The sequence below is a fragment of the Pituophis catenifer genome, unplaced genomic scaffold (assembly GCF_029215685.1).
Source record: "Pituophis catenifer annectens isolate HBS135680 unplaced genomic scaffold, rPitCat1.0.hap2 SCAF_2, whole genome shotgun sequence".
Lineage (NCBI taxonomy): Eukaryota > Metazoa > Chordata > Lepidosauria > Squamata > Colubridae > Pituophis > Pituophis catenifer.
In genome coordinates, this window is record NW_027256882.1 from 285,602,725 (window position 1) to 285,630,101 (window position 27,377).

Genomic DNA, 27,377 nt, shown 5'->3' on the forward strand with positions numbered 1-27,377 from the left:
CTTTCCAGGTAACCATCCATCATGGACGGCATTGAAAACGTTCCAAAATCTTGTTTTCAAAGCTCTCCGGGCTGTTAAAAACAGATTTACATGCTTTTCTTCTCCGTACTTGAAGACAAAATAGTTCAGAGAGATGAGACATTTTCTAAGAAAGAACATAGAGATCATATTGTCTTGGTCCAGCACCATTATCTCTCTGCTTCCTTAAACCAGAAAAAATATTGGGGGCCACATTTTTCTACAAATGAGGTAATTATTGTTAAATGGAGACCCTTTTATAATTATTACTAATTCATAATTTCTAGGAAGGACAAGGAGTGATGGATGGAATAGAATAGAATAGAATTCTTTATTGGCCAAGTGTGATTGGACACACAAGGAATTTGTCTTTGGTGCATATGTTCTCAGGGTACACAAAGAAAAGATACGTTCATCAAGAATCATAAGGTACAACACTTAATGATAGCCATAGGGTACAAATAAGCAATCAAATCATATTGGGAACAGTCAGTATAAATCATAAGGATACAAGCAACAAGGTTACAGTCATACAGTCATAAATGGGAGGAGATGGGTGATAGGAACGATGAGAAGATTAATAGTAATGCAGACTTAGTGAATAGTTTGACAGTGTTGAGAGAATTGTTTGTTTAGCAGAGTGATGGCGTTCGGGAAAAAACAGTTCTTGTGTCTAGTTGTCTTGCTGTGCAGTGCTCTATAGCGTCGTTTTGTGGGTAGGAGTTGAAAGGATTTATATCCAGGATGCGAGGGGGTCTGTAAATATTTTCACAGCCCTCTTTTTGACTCATGCAGTATACAGGTCCTCAATGGAAGGCAGGTTGGTAGCCATTGTTTTTTCCGCAGTTCTAATTATCCTCTGAAGTCTGTGTCTGTCTTGTTGGGTTGCAGAGCCAAACCAGACAGTTATAGAGGTGCAGATGACAGACTCAATAATTCCTCTGTAGAACTGGATCAGCAGCTCCTTGGGGAGTTTGAGCTTCCTGAGTTGGCGCAGAAAGAACATTCTTTATTGTGCTTTTTTTATGACGTTTTTGATGTTAGGTGTCCATTTTAGGTCTTGAGTTATGGTAGAACCTAGAAATTTGAAGGACTCTACTGTTGATACTGTGTTGTCTAGTATGATAAGAGGTGGTAGTATGGGAGGGTTTCTCCTAAAGTCCACCACCATTTCTACGGTTTTGAGTGTCTTCAGTTCCAGATTGCTCCAGTCGCACCACAAGGCTAGTTGTTCTACCTCCCATCTGTATGCAGATTCATCATTGTCTCGAATGAGACCGATCACTGTTGTATCATCTGCAAACTTCAGTAGTTTAACAGATGATTAAAGATGATTAAAGATGAGAGGTCCAGCCTAGAACTAAGGAGAAATTTGCTGGCAGAACAATTAATCAGTGGAACGGCTTGTCTCCAGAAGTTGTGGGTGCTCTAACACTGGAGGTTTTTAAGAAGAGATTGGACAGCCATTTGTCCTAAATAGCATAGGGCCATGATGGCAAACCTATGGCACGCGTGCCACATCAGTGGGCATGCGATCTCAGCTCTGGTGTACACGTGCATGCCAGTCAGCTGATTTTTGGGCTTTCTGGGCCCACTGGAAGTCGACAAAGAGGCTGTTTCCGGCCTCCGGAGGGCCTCTGTGGGGGTGGAGAAGGCAGTTTTCGACCTCCCCAGGCTCCTAGAAAGGCTCTGGAGCCTGGGGAGGGTGAAAAATGAGCCTACCTGGCCCACTGTGCCATCACATGCCAAAAGCGGGGAAAGCACGGGGTCGCACACACATGCATGGGGACGGGGCGCATAGAATTATGGGTGTGGGCACGTGTGTGCCCAACACCATCACCCCCGCTCCCCCCACTTTTGGCACGCAATGGCAAAAGGGTTAGCCATCACTGGTATAGGATCTTCTACCTGAACAGAGTTTTGGACTATAAAACCTCCAAGGTCCATTCCAACCCCATTATTCTGTATTCTATAACTATCCTGAATAGGTTCAGATAATGATCCTGCAAGGCAGCACGGGAATATTCTCATTTTCAGTATAGCCAGTAGTACAAGTCCTTAAATACAAGTAATTTGGCTAAATCCAGATGGTGAGTTTCTTGTTGTCTCAGTTTGGCATTTCTACATTCATCAGGCCGTGTAATTCATATGTAACTGTGAGGGTATTTTTAAGATAAATTTTAAGCAAATAAGTTTCCTTCCCTATCACCGTTACCTGTGTTTTCTGAATTTGTGGTGACGAGCCCTGGTGGTTGGAATGCAGTATTGCAGGCTAACTCTGCCCACAGAAGTTCAATCCTGACCGACTCAAAGTTGACTCAGCCTTCCATTCTTCTAAGGTTGGTAAAATGAGGACCCAGATTGTTGGGGGCAATAGGCTGACTCTGTAAACTGCTTAAAAAGGACTGTAAAGCACTACGGAGCAGTAGATAAATCAAAGTGCTAAGTGTTCCTCGGTATTTCTTTACAGACCAGCTAATCATATAGAGCTGTAGGTGATTAACTCTAATTATCTTGTTTAGTACAATAATAGAAAGCGGCTTTTTTCAAATGTGAGTAAAATGCGCCTCCACTACAGTTTAGGTTTTAAAAGTATGCTTGCCACCAAAAGTTTGAACAACTGTAATTGCTTAGAAGTAGCCAGGAAGCTAATTTTCTCTCTTCCACCCTTCCTAGCAGTTTTTATATTATTACAGAATATTTAGGCCATTTGACATATTTAGCATTGATTCGTTGAGCAATTTTTGTTCTTGTTTTTCTACAAAAAGAAGAAGAAAAATCATTTTAAGTATTCCTGAGTTCCTAGCTCAATCTTATATAATGACAGAAAACATCATGGGGCTGATATTTTCACGCTGCAGGAGGACATGCAGCAATTTTGAGTACATGAACTATTCTGTACATTATTTTTTTAAAAAAAGGCTCAACCTTTTGCAATTTTGGAAAAGTTGATTCTCCGAGCCTGGAGTTATTAAGAACATTGATTCATTGATTCAAAGAAAATGATGTGACGTGAGTAATAATAGTATTGCATTATAAGCGGAATGAAAAGTAAATGTACAATAGGAGAAATTGTAGGAGGGCATTAAGAATTGTTCAGACTTGGAGAATGGCGTTCCCAATGCAAATTTGTTAAAGATAACTGCATGCAGTATGGTCTTTGTGTAAATGATAACTCGAATCCATAACTTTCTCAGAATTCTGCTTCGGATCCCTGTCATCTGATATTTCTAACCAAATTTCTCTTACGATACAAGAATCATAAACCTTCATTGATTTAGTGGCAGATGGGACCTTCTCCTAAAGGATCAGTCAGGTTGATTATGCCTAGATTCTAGTTGCTATGACATCCCACTCCTTGAACATACCCAAATAAAGTAAAAAGAGAGATCTCTTCTTTGCAGACCTTTAATTACATGTATATACAATTAATGCCTTTGAAGAAAGGGAAAAAAGAGGTGTCTTCATTCCAGGGGTGAAATGCTACCGCTTTGGACCAGTTCCGGCAAACTGGTAGCAGCGGTGGCGGGTGGTTTGGAGAATCAGTAGCGGTGGCAGCGTGAGGCTCCTCCCATCCACCCGGATGTCATTGGACCGTCTGCATACACGCAAAGCCTTCTGCACATGCGCAGAGTGGTAAAAATCAGACATCATTGGACCCTCTGCACAGAAGTAACCTGTTTTTTACCACTCTGCGCATGTGCAGAAGGCTTTGCGCATGCGCAGAGGGTCCAAAATTGCACATGATGCGTGCGCGCACTTCCGAACCAGTAGGGAAGGTAAGTAGATTTCACCCCTGCTTCATTCCATAGGTGACAGTATTTAAAAGAGTAGAACTTTCTGAGTAATGTAGTCCATAGATCAGAGGTGTCCAACCTTGGTAATTTGTGGACTTCAATTTCCAGAATTCCCTAACCAGCATGGCTCGCAGGGGAATTCTGGGAGTTGAAGTTTCTAAATCTTAAGGTTGCCAAGGTTAGATACCTGTTCATAGATCCTTGTTAAAACCAGTGGTAGGTTGCTACCGGTTCACCCTGGTTCGGGAGAACTGGTAGCGGCGGCGGTGGGAGGCTCCGCCCATCCGTCCGGACATCTCTGCGCATGCGCAGAAGGATGACGCATGGGCACGAGCGAACCGGTAGCAACAAGATTTGAAACCCACTACTGGTTAAAATCCCTCAACCAGCACAAAATTATTTATTGTTTTATAGCTTAACAAAGGTGGGTTGATGATGTCTTTAAGCATGAAGAAACTCAATTTCTTGTACTGTCAGCTGTACAAAATTTTAGAACAAGAAGTCAACATTTTCACCAGCTTTTAGTTCTGCTTGGGAGCCACGGGAAGATGCTGAAGCTTTGGGAGAAAAGCAGCAGCCTAATCTGTTTTTGGAGAAATGTGTTAGTTTAAAGTTGCAATTCAGTTAAAAAACAGCTTTAACAGTCATGTGCCAGCACAGGTCGTCTTCAACCTGTTAACACAACTGATCCCAAAACTTCCGATGCTAAGTGAGACGGGTGAGTTTTGCACCATTTGCCGCAGTTACTAAAGTGAATCACTGCAATTGTTAAGTTAGTATGATGGTTGTAAAAAAAATCTAGCTTCCCCATTGACTTGGCTTGTCAGAGGGTTGCAAAAGTAAATCACATAACCAGCAACCGTCATAAATACGAGCTAGTTCCAAGTGTCTGAATTTTGATCACGTGACCATGGGTATGTCGCAACAGTCATAAGTGTGAAAACCAGTCATAAGTCACTTTTCTCCGTGCCGTTGTAACTTCGAACAGTCACTAAACGAATGGTTGTAAGTTGAGGACTACCTGTATAAAAAGCACCATGGGCCACAAGTCTCTACACATACTTAAGAATGCATGCGCACCCTAAAAAACGTGTTTGTGTTTTTAATCTATAACATCTGTTCAGTCATATGAAATATATAGCATTTTCTTGGAAATCCACATATTTTTGGGGGTGGGGGAAGGAGCAAGGGACAGTTTGTTCTGTGATTCGCCCTGGAAGGAGGCTCCGAGCAGAGGTCAGGCAAGCAAATGCCATCTAGCAATCGCTGAATGTTGTAAACTCTTGGGATCTTCTCTTTCTGTTTTGAAATTTGCATGTCTGTGCTGTTGCATCTCTCAGACCACTCTCCGCGATGTGATTTGCAAATAGGCTGCGACTAACATTTTAGCTGATCCTTTTCTGAAGAAAATTGGCCTGGAAAGAGAGAATCATCATCTTTCCAAAGCCCTAGGAAAAGGAGAAATAACGAAGTTCTGCAGAGTTCATCATCGCTTCACAGTCTTGTTGGCATTCGGTTTCGTTCTGGCTTGGCCACACTGAGTCCCCTTTCATGGCCAGACGCTGAGTCATCCCAGAGGCTGCAAGACTTCAGTTCTACAGAAACTCAAGAGGAAAACGCTTTGTCATTGGGGCACTTCATCGGAGCTTATTTAAACATCTCCCGCATCTTTTCCTAAGAGCCTCAAATCCATGCTTTTCAAACTGGGGTGGGTAATTGACCCCAAGAACAGGCCCCAACTACAGGTAGTCCTTGATTTACGACCGCTATTAAGCTGAACATTTCTGTTGCTACGTGAGACAGTTGCTAAGTGAGCTTTGCCCCGTTTTACCACCTGTCTTGCCAGAGTCGTTAAGTGAATCACGGCAAGTTGTTAAAATTAGTAACACGGTTGTTAAGTGAATCTGGCTTCCCCGTTGACCTTTGCTGGTCAAAAGCTCGCAAGATATGACCACGGGACACTACACCCGTCATAAATGTGAACCAGTGGCCAAGTACCTGAGTTGTGGTCACATGACTATGGGGATGCTGCAACGGTCATAAAGTGTGAAAACCGGTCACTTTTTTCAGTGCCGTTCTAATTTCGAATGGTCACTAAATGAATGGTTGTAAATCGAGGACTACTCTGTAGTCATTCTGGGACATCTTTCCTAACAAGAGGTTCTCATTTTAGGAGGGCTCAGCTCAGAGGTCAGGCCAAACTTCTGTTTTGTGCATCCCATAGTAAAGATCACCCATGGTGATTTCATATAATGCTCTATCTCTGCATTAAATTCCTACTTGATTGGCACTCAGAGTATAATGGAAGCTGTGTGCTACATGTTTTCCCATAATCCATACTGTCCTTATAAGCAGGGACTTTCTGTGGCTAATTGGCTGAGCTGACATGGATAAGTGCGTAGTCAGCTAGATATAAATATTTTAAATCGAAACATGCTCGGATGAAATGTTCAATTTTCTAAAGAAACTTGCAGTCCAGCTTTGACAAGTGAGGGAAACGGCCTTGGTTTGGCTTAGATTAAAGGCCTCAGTGGCTGAGGAATTCTGGGAGTTGAAGTTCACCCACCCTCAAGTCCCTGAGGTTGAGAAACACTGCAGAGGACTATAATTTATTTATTTATTTATTTATTTTATTCAATTTGTATACCGCCCTTCTCCTAGTGGACTCAGGGCGGTGCACAGCCAAAACTAAAACACATACCAATACAAAATTTAAAATTTTTAAAAGAATTTCATGACTTTTAAAAGAATAATGACTAAGAAGAGATCCTGGCAAACCAACAGGCAAGGAAGTATATGAAATACATGTCATATTTTGAAGCGTCTGAAGGTTGAGGCATCTGAAGGAAAAGAGAATGAGATTTGTAAGAAAAGGGGGTAGGAATGGGAAGCTGTAAGGGATAAACATATTTTAGTAATCTGCTTGGGAAGTGACTAAGGCATGAGTGAATGTGAGCCTCTCAATCCAAGGAATGGCCACAATTATGTGCAACAAGCCGTGTGAAGCATCCCCTGCTCACAACTGCTACCCATTCCTCAAACAGGAACTAGGACAATGCACACTGTTTTTAACAGAATTACAGAGTTGGAAGGGACCTTGGAGGTCTTCTAGTCCAACCCCCTGCTCAGGCAGGAGACCTTATAGCATTCCAGACAAATGGTTGTCCAGTCACTCCACTGATGGAGCAGCACCCACAACTTCTGAAGGCAATTTGTTCCACTGGTTAATTGTTCTTATTGTTAGGGAGTTTCTCCTTATTTCTAGGTTGCTTCTCTCCTTGATGAGTTTCCATCCATTGCTTCTTGTCCTGCCCTCAGGTGCTTTGGAGAATAGGTTGGCAAGTTGGCCCCCTCTTCTTTGTGGCAGTCCCTGAGATATTGGAACACCCTATCATGTCACCTCTAATCAGTCCTTTTTTTTCATTAAATTAGACATACCCAGCTCCTGCAACTGTTCTTTATGTGTTTTAACCTCCAGTCCCCTAATTGTTTTTGTTGCTCTTCTCTGCACTTTCTAGAGTCTCAACATATTTTTTATATCGCGATTTTCTTTGAGCAGGGCAGCCCCTTTCTGAACAAGAGATAGGAAAAATTCAGAGCTCCACTCAACGTTGCTAGGGTTGAACTAGATCCCCAAAGCATCCAGACACTCCAAATTTTTAATAGCATCGCTTTGGGGCAGCCAAGGGTAGAGATATAAAGCTGGACATTATCCAACATGATGATGCCTCATCCTATTAAATTGAATGCTCTTACCCAGCAGCTTCCTGTACATATTATAAAAATTATGTAAAAATTAAATAAATAAATAAATATTAAACAGGAATGGAGAGAGTTCAAAATCCTGCAGGACCCCTGAAACAAGGGTCTTCCTGGGCTTGTTCTCTCTCCACTTCCCATTAACACTAACGGGAACCAGCCCTCAAATTTGCAGAGTTTGAACCTTGGCAGCCAAAATTCTGTGGATTGCAACTTCTGCTCCCACCATAACCCTGTGACTTATCTAAGGATCCAGGAGCAGGTTTATGGGAGCTGAATTTCACATCTTCATGTCTGCCTTCAAATCATTCTTGACTTGCAAGTTGTAGTCAAAGAAGTGATGAGCAGCACTTGAGCTATTTCATCCAATTCTGCTCAGGTTACTCAGTTGTCCTCCTAAGGTCTCAAGGTCCCCAATCACAGAATATAAAATTGAGGTGGATAAAGGCAGTTTTTCTTATCTCGTAGGTCAGGGGATCTTCAACCTTGGCAACTTTAAGACTTGTGGATTTCAACTCCCAGTTACCAGAATTCTGGGAGTTGAAGTCCACAAGTCTTAAAGTTGCCAAGGTTGGAGGCCCCGATCGTAGGTCATTGCGGGACTCCACATTGAGACTTGTTAGTGTCCCATGACTCTGCATTAGGGACTCTGGAAAGACGCAGTCATGGCAGACTTAACAAAACGCACCCAGCCCTGGCTTGAAGGCATCTTCTTTTTACATCACTATCAGGTTTTTTGTTTTTCGGGGTTTTTTTTTGCTTTGCTTGTTGTCTCTCTCAGAAAAATGAACTCTCAAAGACTTTGCTCTTGTCTCCTTTCTCTAAACAGAAATAACCACATTTGATTTTTCTCCGATTTTGACGTCTGCCCTTCTGAACCCAGGCAGCAAGTCCCTATTTGCTTCTGGGTCCTTGCGGTTACTTAGAAGTGAATCGGGTCAGCCAGCCGCGTATATTTTCCAATACACAAAGATTATGGAGCCAAAGGTCTGTTGCCTCCGTCGGGGCGTTAGTCAGCATGTCCTGAACTAAGACAGATAAGGCCCCACTTCCTTAAGCTGGCCTGATCAGAAAGTTAACAGCTGGTGACACCAAGTCTGTCTCTAGTTTCTTAAGTAATTGTTATCATTCTGTAATATTTACAGGTCTGGCTTGCTCAGATTAAAAACGTCCAAAATCGAGAATGCCTTCTTTTGCAGAGTTTTGCAATGGCTTGCCCCAGACGTTTTGCTTTGGGGGGGGGGGGGGGGTTCTCTTCTAGAAGCAAAATGGGGGAGAGCTTGGCATAGCCTTCAGGAGACTTGGACAAGGAAAGGGAAAGGTCCATTTTGACCTCTGCAGCTCTTCCTGAGGCCAAAATGGACTCCTGAGGCTGAGAGACTTTTCTTCTGATGAACAAGGAGTTTTCTTCATTTGGCAGATCAAGACAGAGAGGGATGCCTTGTTTCCCCCCCACCCCCAGGGTTGAAACAGGCAGGAGAGGGGTCTTTATGGCTGCTGGGGTGGGTGCCAGCCGTCACCTTTCACCCAGTGGGCAGTGGCTCGCTGGTCTCTTTGCTGTGAATGCTCCCTGGAGAATGGAATCTGTAGATTCTCCGTCAGAAAAATCTTGCCCGCTGACTCACCGGGCCGCTCCTTCAGCTCCTCTCCCACATGAAAAGAGGGCTTTTTAACGCAACCTCAAAAACAGAAGCTATTTTTAAATGAGAAAAGAGCCTTTTCAGCTTGCAGAAGAGATGTTGACTTAATCTCTGAAGCGTAAATGTGGTAGGAGAACAGTCCCCGGCACGCTCAACCCCCGGATTAGTTTATACGCACACATCCCATCATCCACAGCTCTCCTGGGTAGCCGGGTTCCATCCATCCTTTGGTCTTGACATGGGAATAGGAGTGCATTAAAGGAGAGGAGGATGGGAGATTGGAAATGAGGGGCAAGAGAGGAGAGGGGATTTGGGCAATCTCGGTTCTCTCCCGAAGCCTTGATTCAAAATCTAGCTTGCCTTGCACCATTCTAGGCCTCGGCCAGTGTCACTGCAGGGCCTGGGTGCATCAAAGTCCCAGAAGTGGCTTTCTTGATTTCTGCCACCAAAAATTGATCCGTGCTTAGAGGCCAGGGAAGCTTTTTCACAGGCTCTGTAACTCAGCATTGCGGTAAGATTTCAGCTACGCTTCATTTCATGCTTTTTTTTTTTTTTTTTTTTTTTACTGAATGTTAAGTCTCCACATTGGGGTAAGTTATAGAGCAGTCTTAATTTCATTTTGCTCCCCGCAAAAGCCTCTTTCCAAACCCCATTCAGGCTTCTGATGAGAACAGTCTGTCTTTTCGAGCTGTTCTCCTTCTTCTTTCTAACCCAATAGGAAGTTGGGCAGAAATAATGCAGAGAGGCCCGGGAACTGTGCAAATACACAAACAAGAAGGCAAACCTCTCTTCACCTTCATCTCCATCCTCACCCCAGAAGGGAATAACAGAGTGGAAGGGACCTTGGAGGTCTTCTAACCCAGGGGTCAGCAACCTTAAACACTCAAAGATCCACAAAGGTCCTAACAGGAAGCCCCCATTCAATTCTGGAGCCGACCGGAAGTCCAGTTCCCCCACCATAGAGTCTCCTCCTAGTGTGGCATTCTTTTTCCCTCTGCCCACTGGAAGTCGGTTCCCCCACCATAGAGACTCTTCCTAGCACAGCATCCTTGTCCTGTCCTATCTACCTGTCCTACCTCTACCTTTCCTAACCAAAAGTCCTATCAGTTGTGGAGGCAACCAGCAACAGGGAGCCGCAGCAGAGGGATGAAAGAGCCACATGCGGCTCCAGAGCCATGGGTTGCTGACCCCTATTCTAGCCCAACCCCCTGCTCAAGCTGGAGATCCTATATGATTCCAGACAAGTGGCTGTCCAGTCTCTTCTTAAAAACTTCCAGTATTGGAGCATTCACAACTCTGGAGGCAAGTTGTTCTATTAATTAATAGTTTTGACCATCAGGAAGTTTCTCCTTAGTTCTAGGTTGCTTCTCTCTTTCATTAGTTTCCATCCATTGTTTCTTGTCTTGCCTTCAGGTGTTTTGGAGAATAGGTTGACCCCCTCTTCTTTGTGGCAGCTCCTCAAATATTGGAAGACTGCTATCTTGTCATCCCTAGTCCTTCCACACACACACACCCGCTAGACTAGACATCAGAGGTGGGTTTCAGCAGGTTCTGACCAGTTCTGGAGAACCGGTAGCAGAAATTTTAAGTAGTTTGGAGAACCGGTAGTAAAAATTCTGACTGGCCCTGCCCGCATCTATTCTCTGCCTCCCAAGTCCCAGCTGATCGGGAGGAAATGGAGATTTTACAGTATCCTTCCCCTGCCACGCCCACCAAGCCACGCCCACCAATCCATGCCATGCCCAGCAAGCCACCCCCACAGGTAGTAAAAAAATTTGAAACCCACCTCTGCTAGACATACCAATTCCTGCAACCATTCTTCATATGTTTTAGCTTCCAGCCACCTAATCATCTTTGTGGCTCTTCTCTGCACTCTCTTCTCAACATCTTTTTTATAATATGGCAACCAAAAGTGGATGCAGTATTCTAAGTGTGTTACGTTTAATTTACAGAGCAGTCTTAATTTCATTTTGCTCCCCGCAAAAGTCTTTTTTTCAAATTCAGGCTCCTGATGAGAACAGTCTGTTTTGGGGGGCAGTTTTCCTGTATTCTTTCTAACTGAATGGGAAGTTGGACAGAACTAATGCAGAGAGGCCTTGGAACGTATTTGCCACAGTTCCCAGGCCTCTCTGCATTATTTCTGCCCACTTTCCCATTGGCTTAGAAAGAATACGGTTAAAAATGTCCAAAGAGATCCAGAATAATCTTGCAAACTGGCTGGATGATTAGTAAAGATATAACAAATTAGTTTAAATATGAAACAGCAGATGCAGCAGCAGGCAAAATGATAATGAAAAGATTAGGGAAAAATATAGATGCACAATGTTATGTTCACTTCCCTTTCATCACACCTCAGAAATAAGTCCAGGTAGCGTTTGACTTGCAATCACAATTTGGGGCCAGAATTTCCATTGCTAAGCAAGACAATTGTTAAGTGAGTCATGCTTGATTTTACAACTTTTTTTTTGTTGCAGTTGTTAAACGAATCACTGCAGTTGTTGAGTGAATCATGTGGTCATTAAGCGAGTCTGGCTACCGCCCATGTCTTTGCTTGTCAGAAGCCGGCTGGGAAGGTCGCAAATGGTGATCACATGACCCTGGGATACTGCAACCATCATAAATACCTGCCAGTTGCCAAGCAACCAAATCAGTGGTCCTAAGTACGAGGACCAATTTTAAGTCGCTTTTTTTCAGTGCTTCAGACGGTCATTATGAATGAATGGTTGTAAGTCAAGGACTACCTATAAATGAGAAAATGATTAGCTCACATATGAGAGAAGGTTTATAACTTTGGGGTCCTTTTAGCTGAGGAAAGATAAAAAAAAACATAGATAAAAAGGGTGCATGATTTTATGGAAAAAGCAAATTAGAGAAAAAGCTCTTATTTTCACACTATTTAAGAAGGGTATTTACAGTGAAGTTTGTAGTAGGGCAATTTAGAGGGCAATAAAAGGAGAAATACATTTGAGTGAGAGAAGGTTATTATGGAGTATCAGGTTAGATAAATCTCTCATATCAGAAGAGGAAGAGAGCAGGGGTGCCTGCACAGATAAAATTATTATCCGTGAGGCAAGCAAAAAACTAATTACGCAGCAAAGCATTCTTAAATTCATACCCTGCACTGGAAGGAGCTTTCTTTCATTATAATGCTGACTTTCCCAATAATTCTATCTCACTTTGTTTATTAGTCTTTTCTGTTCTTTATCCGCAAAATATAAGGTAGGTAAATTGAGGACCCAGTTTGTGGGGGCAATAAGCTGACTTTGTATAAATATACAAAAGGATGAAGGCTATTGCTTAATGCATTGTAAGCCGCCCTGAGTCTCCGGAGAAGGGCGGCATATAAATCAAATTTAAAAAAAAAAAAATCATAACCGTATAAAGAAATATTGTCAGCGGAATCAAAGCATAGAGCTGGGGTGTCCAACCGTGGCAACTAAGATCTGTGGACTTCAATTCCCAACAGCCATTCTGGGAGTTGAAGTCCGCAAAACTTAAAGTCACCAAGATTGGGACACCCCTGGCATAGAGCAGTGGTCCCCAACCTTTCCGGCTTTGCAGACGGGCAGGGGGAGAGAGGAAATGGTTCCGTGTGAGTGGCAGGCAGGCTTGCCTACCGCTTGCAGGAGCCGGTTCCGAATGAGTTGTGGCCCAGTACCAGGCCGCGGCCTAGAGGTTGGGGACCCCTGACATAGAGCATCCCCCATATTTTCAAGCGGTGTTTTCCACTGAGTAGCTGTTGAAAGTAAGACATCTTGCTTGAATGTCAAATCTTTTGTGTGAACTTCTTAAGGTAAAGCCTGGAATTTTTGTTGTTGTGGTTACTTGTGAAGTCGTGTCCGACCCATCGTGACCCCATGGACAACATTCCTCCAGGCCTTCCTGTCCTCTACCATCCTCTGGAGTCCATTTAAGCTCACACCTACTGCTTCGGTGACTCCATCCAGCCACCTCATTCTCTGTCGTCCCTTTCTTCTTTTGCCCTCAATCTTTCCCAGCATTAGGCTCTTCTCCAGTGAGTCCTTCCTTCTCATTAGGTGGCCAAAGTATTTGAGTTTCCTCTTCAGGATCTGGCCTTCTAAAGAGCAGTCAGGGTTGATCTCCTCTAGGACTGACCGGTTTGATCGCCTTGCAGTCCAAGGGACTCTCAGGAGTCTTCTCCAGCACCATAGCTCAATTCTTTGGCGCTCAGCCTTCCTTATGGTCCAACTTTCACAGCCATACATTGCAACTAGCCTTGACTATACGCACTTTTGTTGGCAGGGTAATGTCTCTGCTTTTTAGTATGCTAAAAAAAAGGCCTGGGATTTGGGGGGGTCCAAATTAGGGTTACCCAAAAATAATTGTATTAATGATGTTTTCATTTATATCTGTATCACTCCTGAAGTGCAAAAATCCTTGTAGGTGGGTCGGTTGAATTTTAGCCAGCATTTTTTCTTTAAAAAAAAAAGATGGTATCTTATAGAAATACAAAAAAATAGTTTATCACTGTTGGGCTTCATCTGTGCACCTAAAGATTGATGCATCCCATACATTTTCCAACAAGTAAGCATTGTTTATTTCCAGAGTTATGACGTAGATTTCTGCAGGGGCTCAAAAGCCATTGGATTCTGTCAATAAATGCCAGTCTTGCAGAGAAATTTTGAATTGCAAAATGCCCAGGTTTTGCTTTCAAGCAGTTGATGGTGGATTTATGGTCGTAGTGTTGGAGAAGACGCTTGAGGGTCTCTTGGACTGCAAGGAGGTCAAATCAGTGAATTCTAAAAGAAATAAATCCTGGCTGTTCTTTGGAAGGACAGGTGCTGATGCTGAAGCTCAAATACTTTGGCCACCTAATGAGAAAAGAGGATTCCTTGGAAGAGACCCTGTTGTTGGGAAAGATGGAAGTTTAGTTTAGTTTAGTTTAGTTTAGTTTAGTTTAGTTTAGTTTAGTTTAGTTTAGTTTAGTTTAGTGTCATTGCATCTTGTACAACGAAATTAAATGTCATCTTCAGTGTATATTATAATTATAAAAATAAAACACACACACACTAACCCTAACCCTTCATAATCTATACCAGTTGGTGGCTAACCTTTTCTGGACCGAGTACCCAAAGCATGCACATATACACGCGAATGCGTGCACACGTGCCCAAACCCCCAAAATGCAATGTGTGCGTGGTCCCACGCATGTGCCCCTGCACACATGGCCCCCCACACATGGCCCGCCCCGGCGCATGCGCAGCAGAGACCTGACAACCATCTGGCCAGTGGGAGGCACGCGCGCATGCATGGCAGAGCTGAACTGGGGTGACGGCTCGTGTGCCCACAGAGGGCATTGCGTGCCACTGTGATACGCGTGCCATAGGTTCGCCATCATGTTTATATACAATTGAATTGAAAACCGATATTGTATTAATATTGCACTCTACAGTAGAATTCAGTGTAGTTACTGCTCTAGGATTGAAGCTGTTTTTCAGCCTATTTGTTCTTGATTTTATTATCCTGTACCGTCTGCCAGATGGTAATAGTTAAAAAAAAAAAAAGGTGCCCAGGATGAGATGGATCTTTAAAAATGTTTTGAACTTTCTTAAGGCAGCGGGAGCTATAAAGCTCTTCCAAGGAGGGGAGAGGGCAATCATTGATCCTCTGGGCAATGACGTTGACCCTCTGGTGCGCTGTCCTATCTGCCACTGTGCAATTGGCAAACCATACACAGGTGCAAGTTAAAATATTCTCTATGGTGCAGCGGTAGAAGGTCACCAGCAGTTTTTCATTCAGTTGTTGTTTCCTGAGAAGTCTCAGGTAGTATAATCTCTGCTGGGCCCTTTTGACCAGTGCTACAATGTGAGCGTCCCAGGTCAGGTCCTCTTTTTATGATAACACCCAGAAACTTAAAACTGGCCACTTGCTCCACTCGGTCTCCATTGATAAGCAAGGGCTGGATGTCTGATCTATTCCTTCTATAGTCCACTGTAAGCTTCATGGTCTTATTTGTGTAAAGGACCAAGTTATTGTCTCCACACCATGAAAGCAACCATCCCACCTCATCTCGATAGGCAGACTCATCCCCCCCGGAGATCAGTCCTACCACTGTTGTATCATCTGCAAATTTAGTAGTAGTATTACTAGCGTGAGTGGGAATGCAGTCATGCACATAAAGAGTATAGAGTAAGGGACTCAACACGCAACCTGCGTGTACCAGTGTTAAGAATAAGGGCTGAAGAGATATGATGACCTAATCTGACCCTCTGAGAGCGGCCAGACAGGAAATCCATAATCCAAAGGCAGATTGAATAAGAAAGCCCAGGATCCATACATTTAGACAGTAGTCTATGTGGAAGTATTATGTTAAATGCAGAGCTAAAATCTACAAAAAGCATCCTCACATAGCGCCCCCCTCCCCCCCGCTGTTCCAAATGAGTCAGTGCAGTGTGAAGAGTGATGGTTATGGCATCCTCTGTAGATCTGTTTCTTCTGTATGCGGAAACTGGTGTTTATCAAATATATGCGGAAGACCAGAAATGATGTACTGGCAGACCAGTTTCTCAAATCACTTCATGAGGATAGGAGTGAGTGCCATTGGTCTGTAATCGTTGAGATTAATGATAGGGATACTTCTTTGGCAGCAGAACAATAGTGGAAGCCTTCAAACAAGATGGAATAGTGGACGGGGATAAAGATCGATGGAAGATCCTGGTAAAGACTCCAGCCAACCGATCAGCACAGTCTTTAAGCACTCGGCTAGAGATACCATCAGGACCAGCAGCCTTTCTAGGGTCCACAGCCCTCAGAATGCTCCTCACCTCCTCTTCCTCCACAATGAGGTGAAGGCAGAAGGAGAAGGGGACGGCAGAGGATGAGATAGTTCGATAGTGTCATCAACACAACAAACATGAATGTAGGAAATTACAGGAGACAATGGAGCCTGTCCATGGGGTCACCAAGAGTTGGACACAACTTGTCAGCGCGTTTGTAGCGTGACTACTATTAGGAGACAGTCCAGGAGCAAAACATCCAAGCTTCTTGGATGAGAAGCGAAACATCTTGAAAGAAAAACCAGAAAGTCCAATTTCCTTTTGGGGGGGGAAGCATCTGGGACACTAAATGAACTGTTGTAACTTGAATGAACTTTCTTTATTTATTTATTTATTTATTTATTTATTTATTTATTTATTTATTTATTTATTTATTTATTTATTTATTTATTTATTTTTATATGCCGCCCTTCTCCGGAGACTCAGGGCGGCTTACAATGCGTTAAGCAATAGCCTTCATACTTTTGTATATTTTTATACAAAGTCAGCTTATTGCCCCCACAAACCGGGTCCTCATTTTACCCACCTTAGAAAGGATGGAAGGCTGAGTCGACCTTGAGCCTGGTGAGAATTGAACTCGCAGTACTTGCAGGCAGCTGGATGTTAAATGCTGCCTTAGTAGGAGGCATTAGCCTCCTACGCCACTCAGGCTCCAGCATTTGAAGTACTTTATCTTGAATCAGACAATGAATCCACAGAGCATCAACATTTTAATTATCTGCTGGTAGCCAACATGCTTCCCCCCCCAGATGTTTAACAGATTAACAGAGTTGGAAGGGACCTTATAGATCATCTAGTCCAACCCCCCGCTCAGGCAAGAGACCCTACACAATTTCTGACAGATGGCAGTCCAGTTTCTTCTTGAAAGCTTCCAGGGATGAAGCTCCCACAACTTCCGAAGGCAACTTCTCTTCCACTGGTTGATTGTTCTCACTGTCAGAAAGTTCCTCCTCATTTCTAAATTGAATCTCTCCGTGTTCAGTTTCCATCCATTATTCCTTGCCTGGCCTTCAGGTGCTTTGGAAAATAGCTTGACCCCCTACCTCTCAAATATTGGAAGACGGCTATCATGTCTCCCCTGGTCCTTCTCTTCACTAGACTAGCCATGCCCAGTTCCTGCAACCGTTCTTCATATGTTTTAGTCTCCAGTCCCCTAATCAGCCTAGTTGCTCTTCTCTGCATTTTTTCTAGAGTCTCAACATCTTTTTTTATAGTGTGGTGACCAAAACTGGTTGCCAAGGTTCAGAGCACCATAGCACTAATTTCACCGTGCAGGAGTTTCCTAAGGATCCTTTATCTAAGTCAAGTCACTGATCTTCATTCACGGTGCAAAATATTTGCATTTCAGCAAGGAAATGGGAGTTTCAAAAGAGGATGTTTTTGCTTAAACAGCTCTTCCACACAAATCCCTCACAAGGGAGAATTTCATTTCAGTTTCATGTCAATAAAAGTTGTCTCCCGTAGTTCGCTAATATATTCCTCTTCCTTTCTGCAATAGGATGAGGCGATCTGAGCAAGGGCTGTATTTTTCATAACGGGGGAAAAATGCCGCTCTTCGGATGACTGTGTTTTTCATTTTTAATTCCCCAAACTCAGAAACACCCGAAGAGGTTGTGCTTATCGTCCAGAAAAGTCAATCCCTTTGTGTGCTTAGTGGGGTCACAAATGTTTAAACAAGGTTGGGCACTAAAACCTACATTTATGCCTTTTTTTGTAAGTAGTTTACAACATTTGTTTAATGGTTTCTTCTCATTTTCGTCAACTGTTTCTCAATATATCTGTTTTGAGACAGAGTTCTCCTGAACGGGTTTTTTTAAAAATATTTTTATTGTTTTATATCATACATTTCCTTTCTATGTTGAGCAGTGTGCTCTCTAGGCATCCAAGGTGTTTATTTATTTATTTATTTATTTATTTATTTATTTATTTATTTATTTATTTATTTATTTATTTATTGGTTCGATTTATATGCCGCCCTTCTCCGGAGACTCAAAGCTTACAATGTGTTAAGCAATAGCCGTCAGACTTTTGCATATACCTGCTTAGTAGAGCTTTTGGGCCCCCCCAAGCAGTGTTCTTTTTTATACAAAGTCAGCTTATTGCCCCCACAATCCGGGTCCTCATTTTACCTACCTCGGAAGGATGGAAGGCTGAGTCAACCTTGAGCCTGGTGAGATTTGAACTCGCAGTAATTGCAGGCAGCTGGCAGCTAAGTGCTACTTAACAGCACTTTAGTCCGCTGCACCAAGGCTCCTATGTTTGTATGTGTGTTAACATACAAACGTACAAACATCATCATCATCGTTATAATTGTATATATATAAACAAATATGCGGTAATATATAAACAAATATGCAATAACATCAATCATATTATGATTGATAATAATATCAATCCCTTGAACATTTTTGATCACATAGCATAACCATTCCTCGTCGGCATAAACCCATCACAAAATTGTTTTAATTCCCTTCCAAAAATGACAACGCATCAATTCACTCTGTTACATAAATGCACAATTCTTCTTTGTCTGTTTTTGATGTTGAAGATATCTACCTTCATCCTTCTTTATTAGGGACTTCCATTCAGAGCATCATTGAACATCGTGCATTATAAAGCATGTGGGTGTTCTTTTGCTGATGGAAATGGATCTAGTAAATGGATTTCTCTATTTTATGCAGGTCTTCCTTTGAGGTTAATTAAAATGAATTTTCTATTTATTTGTTTGCCTGCATCTCACACGACTGTATACAGCTACCAACATATGAAACTACCCTGTTTCTCTGAAAATAAGACAATAAACTATGCCATAAATAAATAACAAAGAGCAGCCACTGAAGAATGTGCAGGGAAGGCTGGGGCCCTTTTGTAAATTTCCAGATTGCCAGAAGGTCTTCGGAAAGTTCCTTCTCACAATGAGTTTTACTGTCTCTGGAGTCTTTTTCCTGGTTCTACATATCGAGAAGCAAAACCAGCAGCCTCTTAAATGAGAAAACCCTGGAAATTGTAACCCAAAAGAAAACCGTGATGGGCTCCATTGCTTCCCACAAGCATCAATCACTGTTTCCTTCTGTCCTTAATCATAATGAGCTACACAACTGTGAGTCTGGAAGTGAGGCAACCAAAAAGGAATAGATACACAAAGCCATGTTTAATGCCAGTATGTAGGACAAATCAGAATAACAGAATAACAGAGTGGAAAGGGACTTTGGAGGTCTTCTAGTCCAACCCCCTGCTCAGGCAGGAAACCCTATACTATTTCAGTCAAATGATTGTCCAATCTATTCTTGAAAACCTCCAGTGTTGGAGCTCCCATAACTTCTGAAGGCAAGACATTCCACCAATCATTGTTTTCACTGTCAGGAAATTTCCCCTTAGTTCTAAGTTGCTTCTCTCCTTCATTAGTTTCCATCCATTGCTTCTTGTCCTGCCCTCAAGTGCTTTGCAGAATAGCTTGACTCCCTCTTCTTTGGGGCAGCCCCTGAGATATTGGAAGACTGCTATCATATTAATATCAATCTATCTATCTATCATAGAGATTAAGTGGGCTAGGAAGGGAGTTCATTTTTTTTTGTTTGTTTGTTTTTCCGGTCCTCTGCTTTACCATTTAGCTGGAGCTTGGATGGTTCTTTTCATATCAGAAGCTTTTAGTTTTTATTTATTTATTTGTTTAATTTATTTGCTACCTGTCTCACCATGGGGCTACTCTGGACAGGTTTCAACAAGACAAAGGGGGGGGGAAATGAAAAGACTGAATAGAACAGAAGTTAGACAATAGAACAATAAAATAAACAATGAAAAAGAACACAACAAGAAATACAAAATGATTACCAAAAAAAAAGAAAGAAAGATGGATGGGTAGAGAGCAGAGAACCGGGAAGGGGAGGGTTGTCATGCATCATCTGTGATGTGGATGCTCTAACTCAGTGTTGGCGAACCTTTTCAGCACCAAGTGCCGAAACGGGGGCCTGGTCTTCCAGTTTCTGGTGTGAATGCATGAGTGAAGACCATGCATGTGCTGGAAACCAGAAGAGCAGTTGCCTGGTATGCATGCATGCACCGGGAAGATGATCTTACGGTTTCTGGCACGTGCATGCGCACTGGCCACCTGGTCTTCCGGTTTCTGGCGCGTATTTGAAGACTGGCTGGCCGATGTGCATGCGTGTGCCAGAAATCGGAAGATCATCTTCCCGGCTCGCGCATGTGTGCTAGGCAGCTGCTCTTCCAGTTTCCAGCACTCCCACGTGCCTGAAGACCAGCTGGCTGGCGCACCAGAACCCAGAAGAGCAACGGGTAACAGGTCGTGTGCCTGGAGAGATGGTTCTGTACACCACTTCCAGCACATGTGCCATAGGTTCCCCATCACTGCTCTAACTGGATGAAATAAGCCAAGAGGCAAGAACAGAACTCTGGTGCCAAAAAAAAGTTAAAAATAAATAAAAATAAATGAAATTATTTGAGTCCCACAAAGCTCTTCTACTCACATCCTAGAGGAGAGAGAGAAGGGAGAGTAGTTAGGCTTAGGAAACTGATAGCATCTTGACAAACAGGAAGAGAAGATAAAAGAACAGAACAAATATTTCTTCAAAGAAATATGCCAGTCATGATTTTCCGCAACTTTCCTTAACGGTCGGAATAACTTCTAAAATTCACAGCAAAAGTCTGCCAACAGCCCAAGGACCCCGTGTCCTTCACTGATGACAACACTGCCTTTTCTTAAAGCAAAGGAGCCGTTTTTATTGGAAGCTGTGCTTTCCAATACGGATGCCCTAAGGATGACCTGGGAGCATTAATTATAAGCAGGGGTGGGCTTCAAAAATTGTAGCTAGGGGTTCTCTGCCCGGTTGCTGGGTGGGCGTGGCCATTGTGGGTGTGGCCTAGTCAGCTTCCTGTACCATGGTGGGGGGGCGTTTTTGCCCTCCCCGGGCTCCGGAGGCTTTCCTCCTGTGTCCGGCCTCCAGAACTCCCCCCCCCAGCCTCCACGCACGCCCTGCACTTACCTGCATCCAAAACGGGCCGTGGGTGGACTCCTGGGAGGGGGGGAGCAGCCACGAGTGGGATTTGGGGGTTCTCCGAACTGCGCAGAATCTTAGCTAGAGGTTCTCCCGAACCCCCTGCGAACCCCCCAGTAGCCCAACCCTGATTATAGGCTACTTAAAGGAAGACCTTATGCGGGGGGTGGGGGGGCGAGGTTGAACATGTCTGTATGAGAGAGGGATAACCGTGCGGCTGGTCCTTTAAATTTCATTTAGCATTCAGATTATAATGAGCCGCATAGCATGTCTGCAGATGAAAGCGGGGTGGGTGCTACTTTGCCTTGTAAATTTCCACTGCTCTGCTTCATTTCTCTTAACTGTGAGTTTTTCCATGGCTGGATGTCTCGTCTTTTAAGTCCAAAAAAAGGCATAAAGATATTATCAGGCAGGCATGGCTGCATACCATGTAGACACTTCAACCGAAACATCTCCCTGGGTTTGTGGAGGCGACTCTCTGTCGAAGGCGGGGGGGGGGGGGAAAGGAAAGTGTTGCAGATGCTGTTTGTGGATACTGTAGTGGGGGAGGACAGTACTTAAAAGTGCAGTGGACATCCAGTGTCCACTAATACACTGGGTATACAGTGGTTAATACATCAATAGTTCATATAATCACACGCTTGGAGGTCTTGTAGTCCCAACACCCTGCCCAAGGCAGGAGTCCTTATACCATCCCAGACAAATGGTTATCCAACATCTTCTTAAAAACTTCCAGTGTTGGAGCATTCACAACTTCTGGAGGCAAAGTTGTTCCACTGATTAATTGTTTTCACTGTCAGGAAATTTCTCCTTAGTTCTAGGTTGCTTCTCTTCTTGATTAGTTTCCACCCATTGCTTCTTGTCCTGCCTTCAGGTGCTTTGGAGAACAGATTGATCCCATCTTCCTTGTGGCAGCCCCTGAGATATTGGAAGACTACTATCGTGTCTCCCCTCGTCCTTCTTTTCATTAAGCTAGACATACCCAGTTCCTGCAACGGTTCTTCATATGTTTTAGCCTCCAGTCCCCTAATCATTGTTGTTGCTCTTCTCCGCACTCTTTAGTATGTTCAGAAATTCAAGTTTATGACTATTGAATGATTTGGCCCAAATTACTCGAAATAAATAAAATTTACAGCTTTTTCCAGCATATATAAATTTTTCCTTTCTGTACCTTATTTCCTTCTGAATATCCTTTTTTTTTTTTGCAAAAAAGTTTTTTTTATTTTTATTTTTTTCCAACACACAAATTACATCTTTTCAGAACAGAGCCGTGATCCAGTCACTAATTTATACAATTTTTTTCCATCTTTAACAAAATTTTGTATATTCTATTTTGCCATAACACTTATTTCTTAGTCTTAAATCATCTATCTCAACTAGTACCATCTTAAAAGAATTAAATCAAATTTACTTAATCAAAACAATTACCCTTCTATTAACCCCCCCTTAAATCTTAATTCAGTTTGAATATCCTAAGAAATAACCCTTGCAGACTAGCCCTTGGTGGGGCAGGCATGGAGATCTTGGAAACAATATTAAGATGACCAGATATTCTATACCTGCAAAGATCAGAACTGTGCAAACCATGATCGTAATCCCTGTGAAAGTTTGAACTTTGAAAGAGCAAGATAGCAAGAGTTGTTGAGGCTTTTGATCTTTGGCGTTGGAGAAGACTCGTGAGAAAACTGTGTACGGTCAAGGAAACCAAGAAATGGATCGTTGAACAAACCGATCCAGAGTTCCCCAATCGAGGCACAAATGATCAGGCTCAAATTATCCTACTTTGGACACATTACGCAAAGATGTCTCTTGGGAAAAGGCTGTAATGCTAGGGAAGTTGGAAGGAAAGAGAGGAAGGGGATAACTAGCAGCAAGAGAGGTGCAGTGGTGGGCTGCTGCCAGTTCGGACTAGTTCAGGCGAACCGGTAGTTCCGGTGAGCAGTTGGCCCCGCCCACCCGCCCTATCCTGTCCTATATTTCTGTGTGTTTTCAGCTCAGCTGATTCGCACAGCACACCAGATTGCCATGCTTCAGTTGTTTTACTTATTGGTACTGCAGTAGAAGGTAAATTTTCAAGCCTAAAATGGGCAGGTTTTAAGGTGAGTTTCAGCAGGTTCTGACCAGTTCTGAAGAACCAGTAGCAGAAATTTTGAGTAGTTCGGAGAACCGGTAGTAAAAATTCTGTCTGGCCCCGCCTCTATTCCCATCTATTCGCTGCCTCCCAAGTCCCAGCTGATCGGGAGGAAATGAGGATTTTGCAGTAACCTTCCCCTGGATTGGAGAGAGAATGGAGATTTTACAGTATCCTTCCCCTGGAGTGGGGCAGGAATGGAGATTTTGCAGTATCCTTCTCCTACTATGCCCACCAAGCCATGCCCACAGAACCGGTAGTAAAAAAAAAATGGATTTCACCACTGGTTTAGACCCCAGGACACTGCAATCATGATAAATATGAGCCAAGCATCTGAATTTTGATCCTGTGTTCACAGGGATGCTGCAAGGATCATAAGTGTGAAAACCTCCCATAAGTCACTTTTCCCAGTGCCGTTGTAACTTCCAATGGTCACTAAATGAACTGTTGTAAATCAAGGATTACCTGTAGCAGCACTTCGTCCTGCTCTTTTGGTTTAATCCTCGTCTTGTTTTTCGTCTTAATATGATGCCTTAATTTCATATTTTTGAAATATGCCTTGAGCACCCTTGAGACTCCTTTGTAGAAACATAAAACCTCACCGCCATCATGCCAATGGTCTGTCGTGGAGGCTATAATCTAACCTTGAACATATCCCAGGATCATTTTTTACTCTTAAGCCGCATCAAATCAGGCTTCTCCAACCCAGGACCCCCTGCAAAACATGGATGGGACAGCAGCTCCCAGGTTACTCAAGGACTGAAGTCATTTCCAACGTACCTGGAAGGTGCCAGGTTACAGGAGTCCGTATTAAAACCTTTGTGAGCAAAGCCGTATTTGATTTTTTTTTTTCCTTAACTAATTTTGAGATCGTTATCTTTTGTTTTCATACTTTTTTAGATGCACTAAAGCAGGAAAGCAACGTCTGTCTCTCTCGGTTTTGCATCTCTTTGCTCGAACTTCCTGTGGTTGTGCATCCGATCACAATCTCGGTGGCTCAGACAGTCTGGTAAACTTTGGACCCGTCTGGCTACACGCTCCTGTCCCAACCACCAAGTCAGACATCTGAGACAGGGGAAATCTCTGTGGTTGATTAAAGAAGTAATAACATCACAAAGGTCTGGGACTTAAGATTGGCCTAGTCTGGCTGGACCAGAAGTGCTTGTGACTCACACACGCACGACAGGAGCTCTAAAAAAGAGGTTCAGTTCGGAAAGAATTAAGCTATAGGAATTGTTTCTTTGAAGGGTTGTTATACTTTCTCAATTGTTTCAATTTCTCTTGTGCAAGAAAATCTCCCAATGATGAGCTTTAATCCTGTACAGGTAGTCCTCAACTTACAACCATTCGTTTAATGACCATTCACAGTGCCGTAACAGCGCCAAAAAAAACAGCATCCCTACGGTCACGTGATCAAAATTCAAGCACTTGGCAACTGACTCATGACGGTTGCACTATCCCGGGGTCATGTGACTACCTCTCGCGATCTCCTGATCAACGAAGACAATGGGGAAGACGGGTTCACTTAACAACGGTGTTACTGACTTAACTGCGGTTGATCCCCTGAACAACTGTGGCCAGAGAGTTTGTTAAATGGGGCAAAGCTCAACTTTCCTGTGCTCACTTATCAACAAAATGTTGGGGCTCAATTGTGATCCCAAGTTGAGGACTGCCCATAATTTGCCCACACCACCTCTACACTCTTGTAGAGACAAAAGGTGCATTTTTTTGATTGCTGGTAATTACTCTTGTCACAAGCAACCAGACCATCCTGCCTCTTAAGATACATTCCAGTCTAGGAAAATAGCAGATAAAACCAGTGAGGCCGGTGAGAATGTCTAGAATTCTCCTGTATTTAGTATCACAACAAAGCCTTTTTTCCTTGTTTAGATAGATCTGGAACACATGTCTATGGAGATTTCTCAGTCCTCCAGGTCCCAAAGGTGTTTTTTTCAAGAGGCAGTTGGACTTCCTGTTTTTTCTTTGAAGACATTTCGCTTCTCATCCAAGAAGCTTCTGCAGCTCTGGATGAGAAGCTACTTGGATGAGAAGCGAAACATCTCCAAAGAAAAACCACGCAGCCCTCCCGAGCTTCATTTTCACTGGCTGAGGGTTGCAAGAGGCCATCCCAGCCAAAAACGGAACTGGAGAGCCCATTTTCGCTGGCAGAAGCACAGCGGGTTGGTCCTTCACTATTTCCAGATCTGGCAGCCAGATCTATCTATTTATTTATTTATTTTGATTTTTATACCGCCCTTCTCCAACAGGACTCAGGGTGGTGAACAGTCAAGATAAAACATAACATATAAAATTTAAAAAACAGTTTAAAAGACATTAAATAATTTCGGCCCTCAATTTAAAACAACCCAGTTAAAACCAGTTTCAAATTAAAACCAAAAGGATGGGATCAAGCCAGCCCAGCTAGATGAAATAGATGTGTTTTCAGGCCTGACGAAAAGTCCGGAAGTCTGGTATCATGCGTATCTCTGGGGGGTAGGTCGTTCCAGAGGGCAGGTGCCGCTACAGAGCTACAGTACCCTGCCAGCCGGATCCGATCCCCCGGAGTTGGACACCCCTGCTAAAGAGGAATCCATCAAGGCTTGTGTTCCTGTCCCCAAACATAACTTCATAGGTAGAAGCTCTTCAACCTCTCTGCTCCCTTGAGACCTTCACATCTTCCCCTCTTCCTGACGCTCTTCTTTTTCTCCTTTGCAGAAATTCCCAGAGCTGAAGTTCAAGTACGTGGAGGAAGAACAGCCCGAAGAGTTCTTCATCCCATATGTTTGGTCTCTTGTCTACAACTCTGCCGTGGCTCTTTACTGGAACCCGCAAGATATTCAGCTTTTTACGAGGGATTCGGGTTGAAAAACCCAAAAGGAAATGCAAACCTATCTTGCCGGCCCCTGTCCTAAAACGAGTCCTTTCCAGCTGAGATTCCCTAAGAAGGATGCTTGTTACTATTGTATAGCCCCCACTTATTATTTTCCTGGGAGCATGTTAGAAAGCCAAAATACCACATGAACTCCATTAAGACTGTATGCTAATTTTTAATCTTATCTGTTTGTAAAGCCAAGAGATGGGAGTTGTTATTATTTTCCATCAACACCGGAAGTTGGGTTGGAAGAACTCGACGGTGAGGTGAGATTTTAACAGCAATCAGCTTTTGAAAAAGAAAAACAAAACAAAATAATGTAAACGAAATATATTTTGTTTTTGGGAAGTCAGCCTTTGCAAGCTGATTTTTCTTCCTGTCTACTCTTAAGCGTATCTGCAAAAGCCTTTTGAGGTTTTGCTGTGGGCTTCCAACTTGATCTTTGCAAACTTGGTACCTTTTCACACTGGGTGTAACTGAAATGAAATTAATCTTGCGGCATTGATAATTTTTTTTTAATGCTTCATTTTGGAAGGCACTAAAGCTACCACTTCTCGCTCTGCAAATCTAGAAAAGTCTAAAAAGATTAAGAGCAGCTCACGATTCATAGTGTCAAAAGTGCTATTACATGAGTGTAGATTTCTCCAAAATTTCACTGTTGCTTATCAACCTCCCCCCGAAACACACGCAGAAACACACACATTTCTTATTCTTTCAGATAAATTATTTTTGACAGAAATTTGCAAGCATGCACGTTCCAAAATAAATGGTCCATGTTGTGTACCTTAAAGAGAATTGACAACGTGCTACAGGAGAGAAAAAGGAGAAAGCACTTAACACACAATATGAGCTTGTGATTGTTATTTTCAGGAAACAACAATACACACAGCCCTATGCCAGGCTGCCAAGTTAAGGAACAAGAAAGATCAACAATTGTGTTGCCCACCATACTTCTTTTACAGAAAAAATATGGCATACAGAATAAAAACGACATGTGAGACTGGCAATGTGTGGGAAAAAGGATCCCCCTTTAAATATCTTTTCACAAATTATTTTGCTTGGTTTTTAACCTCCTGATTAGCATTGTTCCTCCCTCCCGTCTATTCTGTAAAAAATTGCCGCTTAAAATACAATCATATTTACTTATTCCTGCAGCTGTAAAGAAAACTGCGTAGCGATTGAGTTCGTTCAGTTTTGCACAGAGACACATTTGGGGTGGCGGGGAATATGAGCCCTGATTTTTAAAAATCGGAAGGCGAACTAATAACAGGAGAAATATTTGACATGGTGTTTGAAAGGAGCTGAATGTCCTGCAACCCTCTCCTTCAAATAAATGACTGTTGACTGCAAA

The 27,377-nt window shown here is 43.0% G+C and overlaps 1 protein-coding gene across 2 annotated transcripts in view; it reads left to right on the top strand.

The window, feature by feature from the left end:
• Positions 1-27,377, top strand: part of DYM (dymeclin) — a 275,421-nt gene extending 248,044 nt beyond the window's left edge. For both annotated transcript variants that reach the window (XM_070938939.1, XM_070938941.1), the window contains one exon: positions 25,870-27,377. In XM_070938939.1, the coding sequence (XP_070795040.1) occupies positions 25,870-26,019 (150 nt within the window). In that variant the 3' untranslated portion in view covers positions 26,020-27,377. The remainder of the gene's footprint in view (positions 1-25,869) is intronic.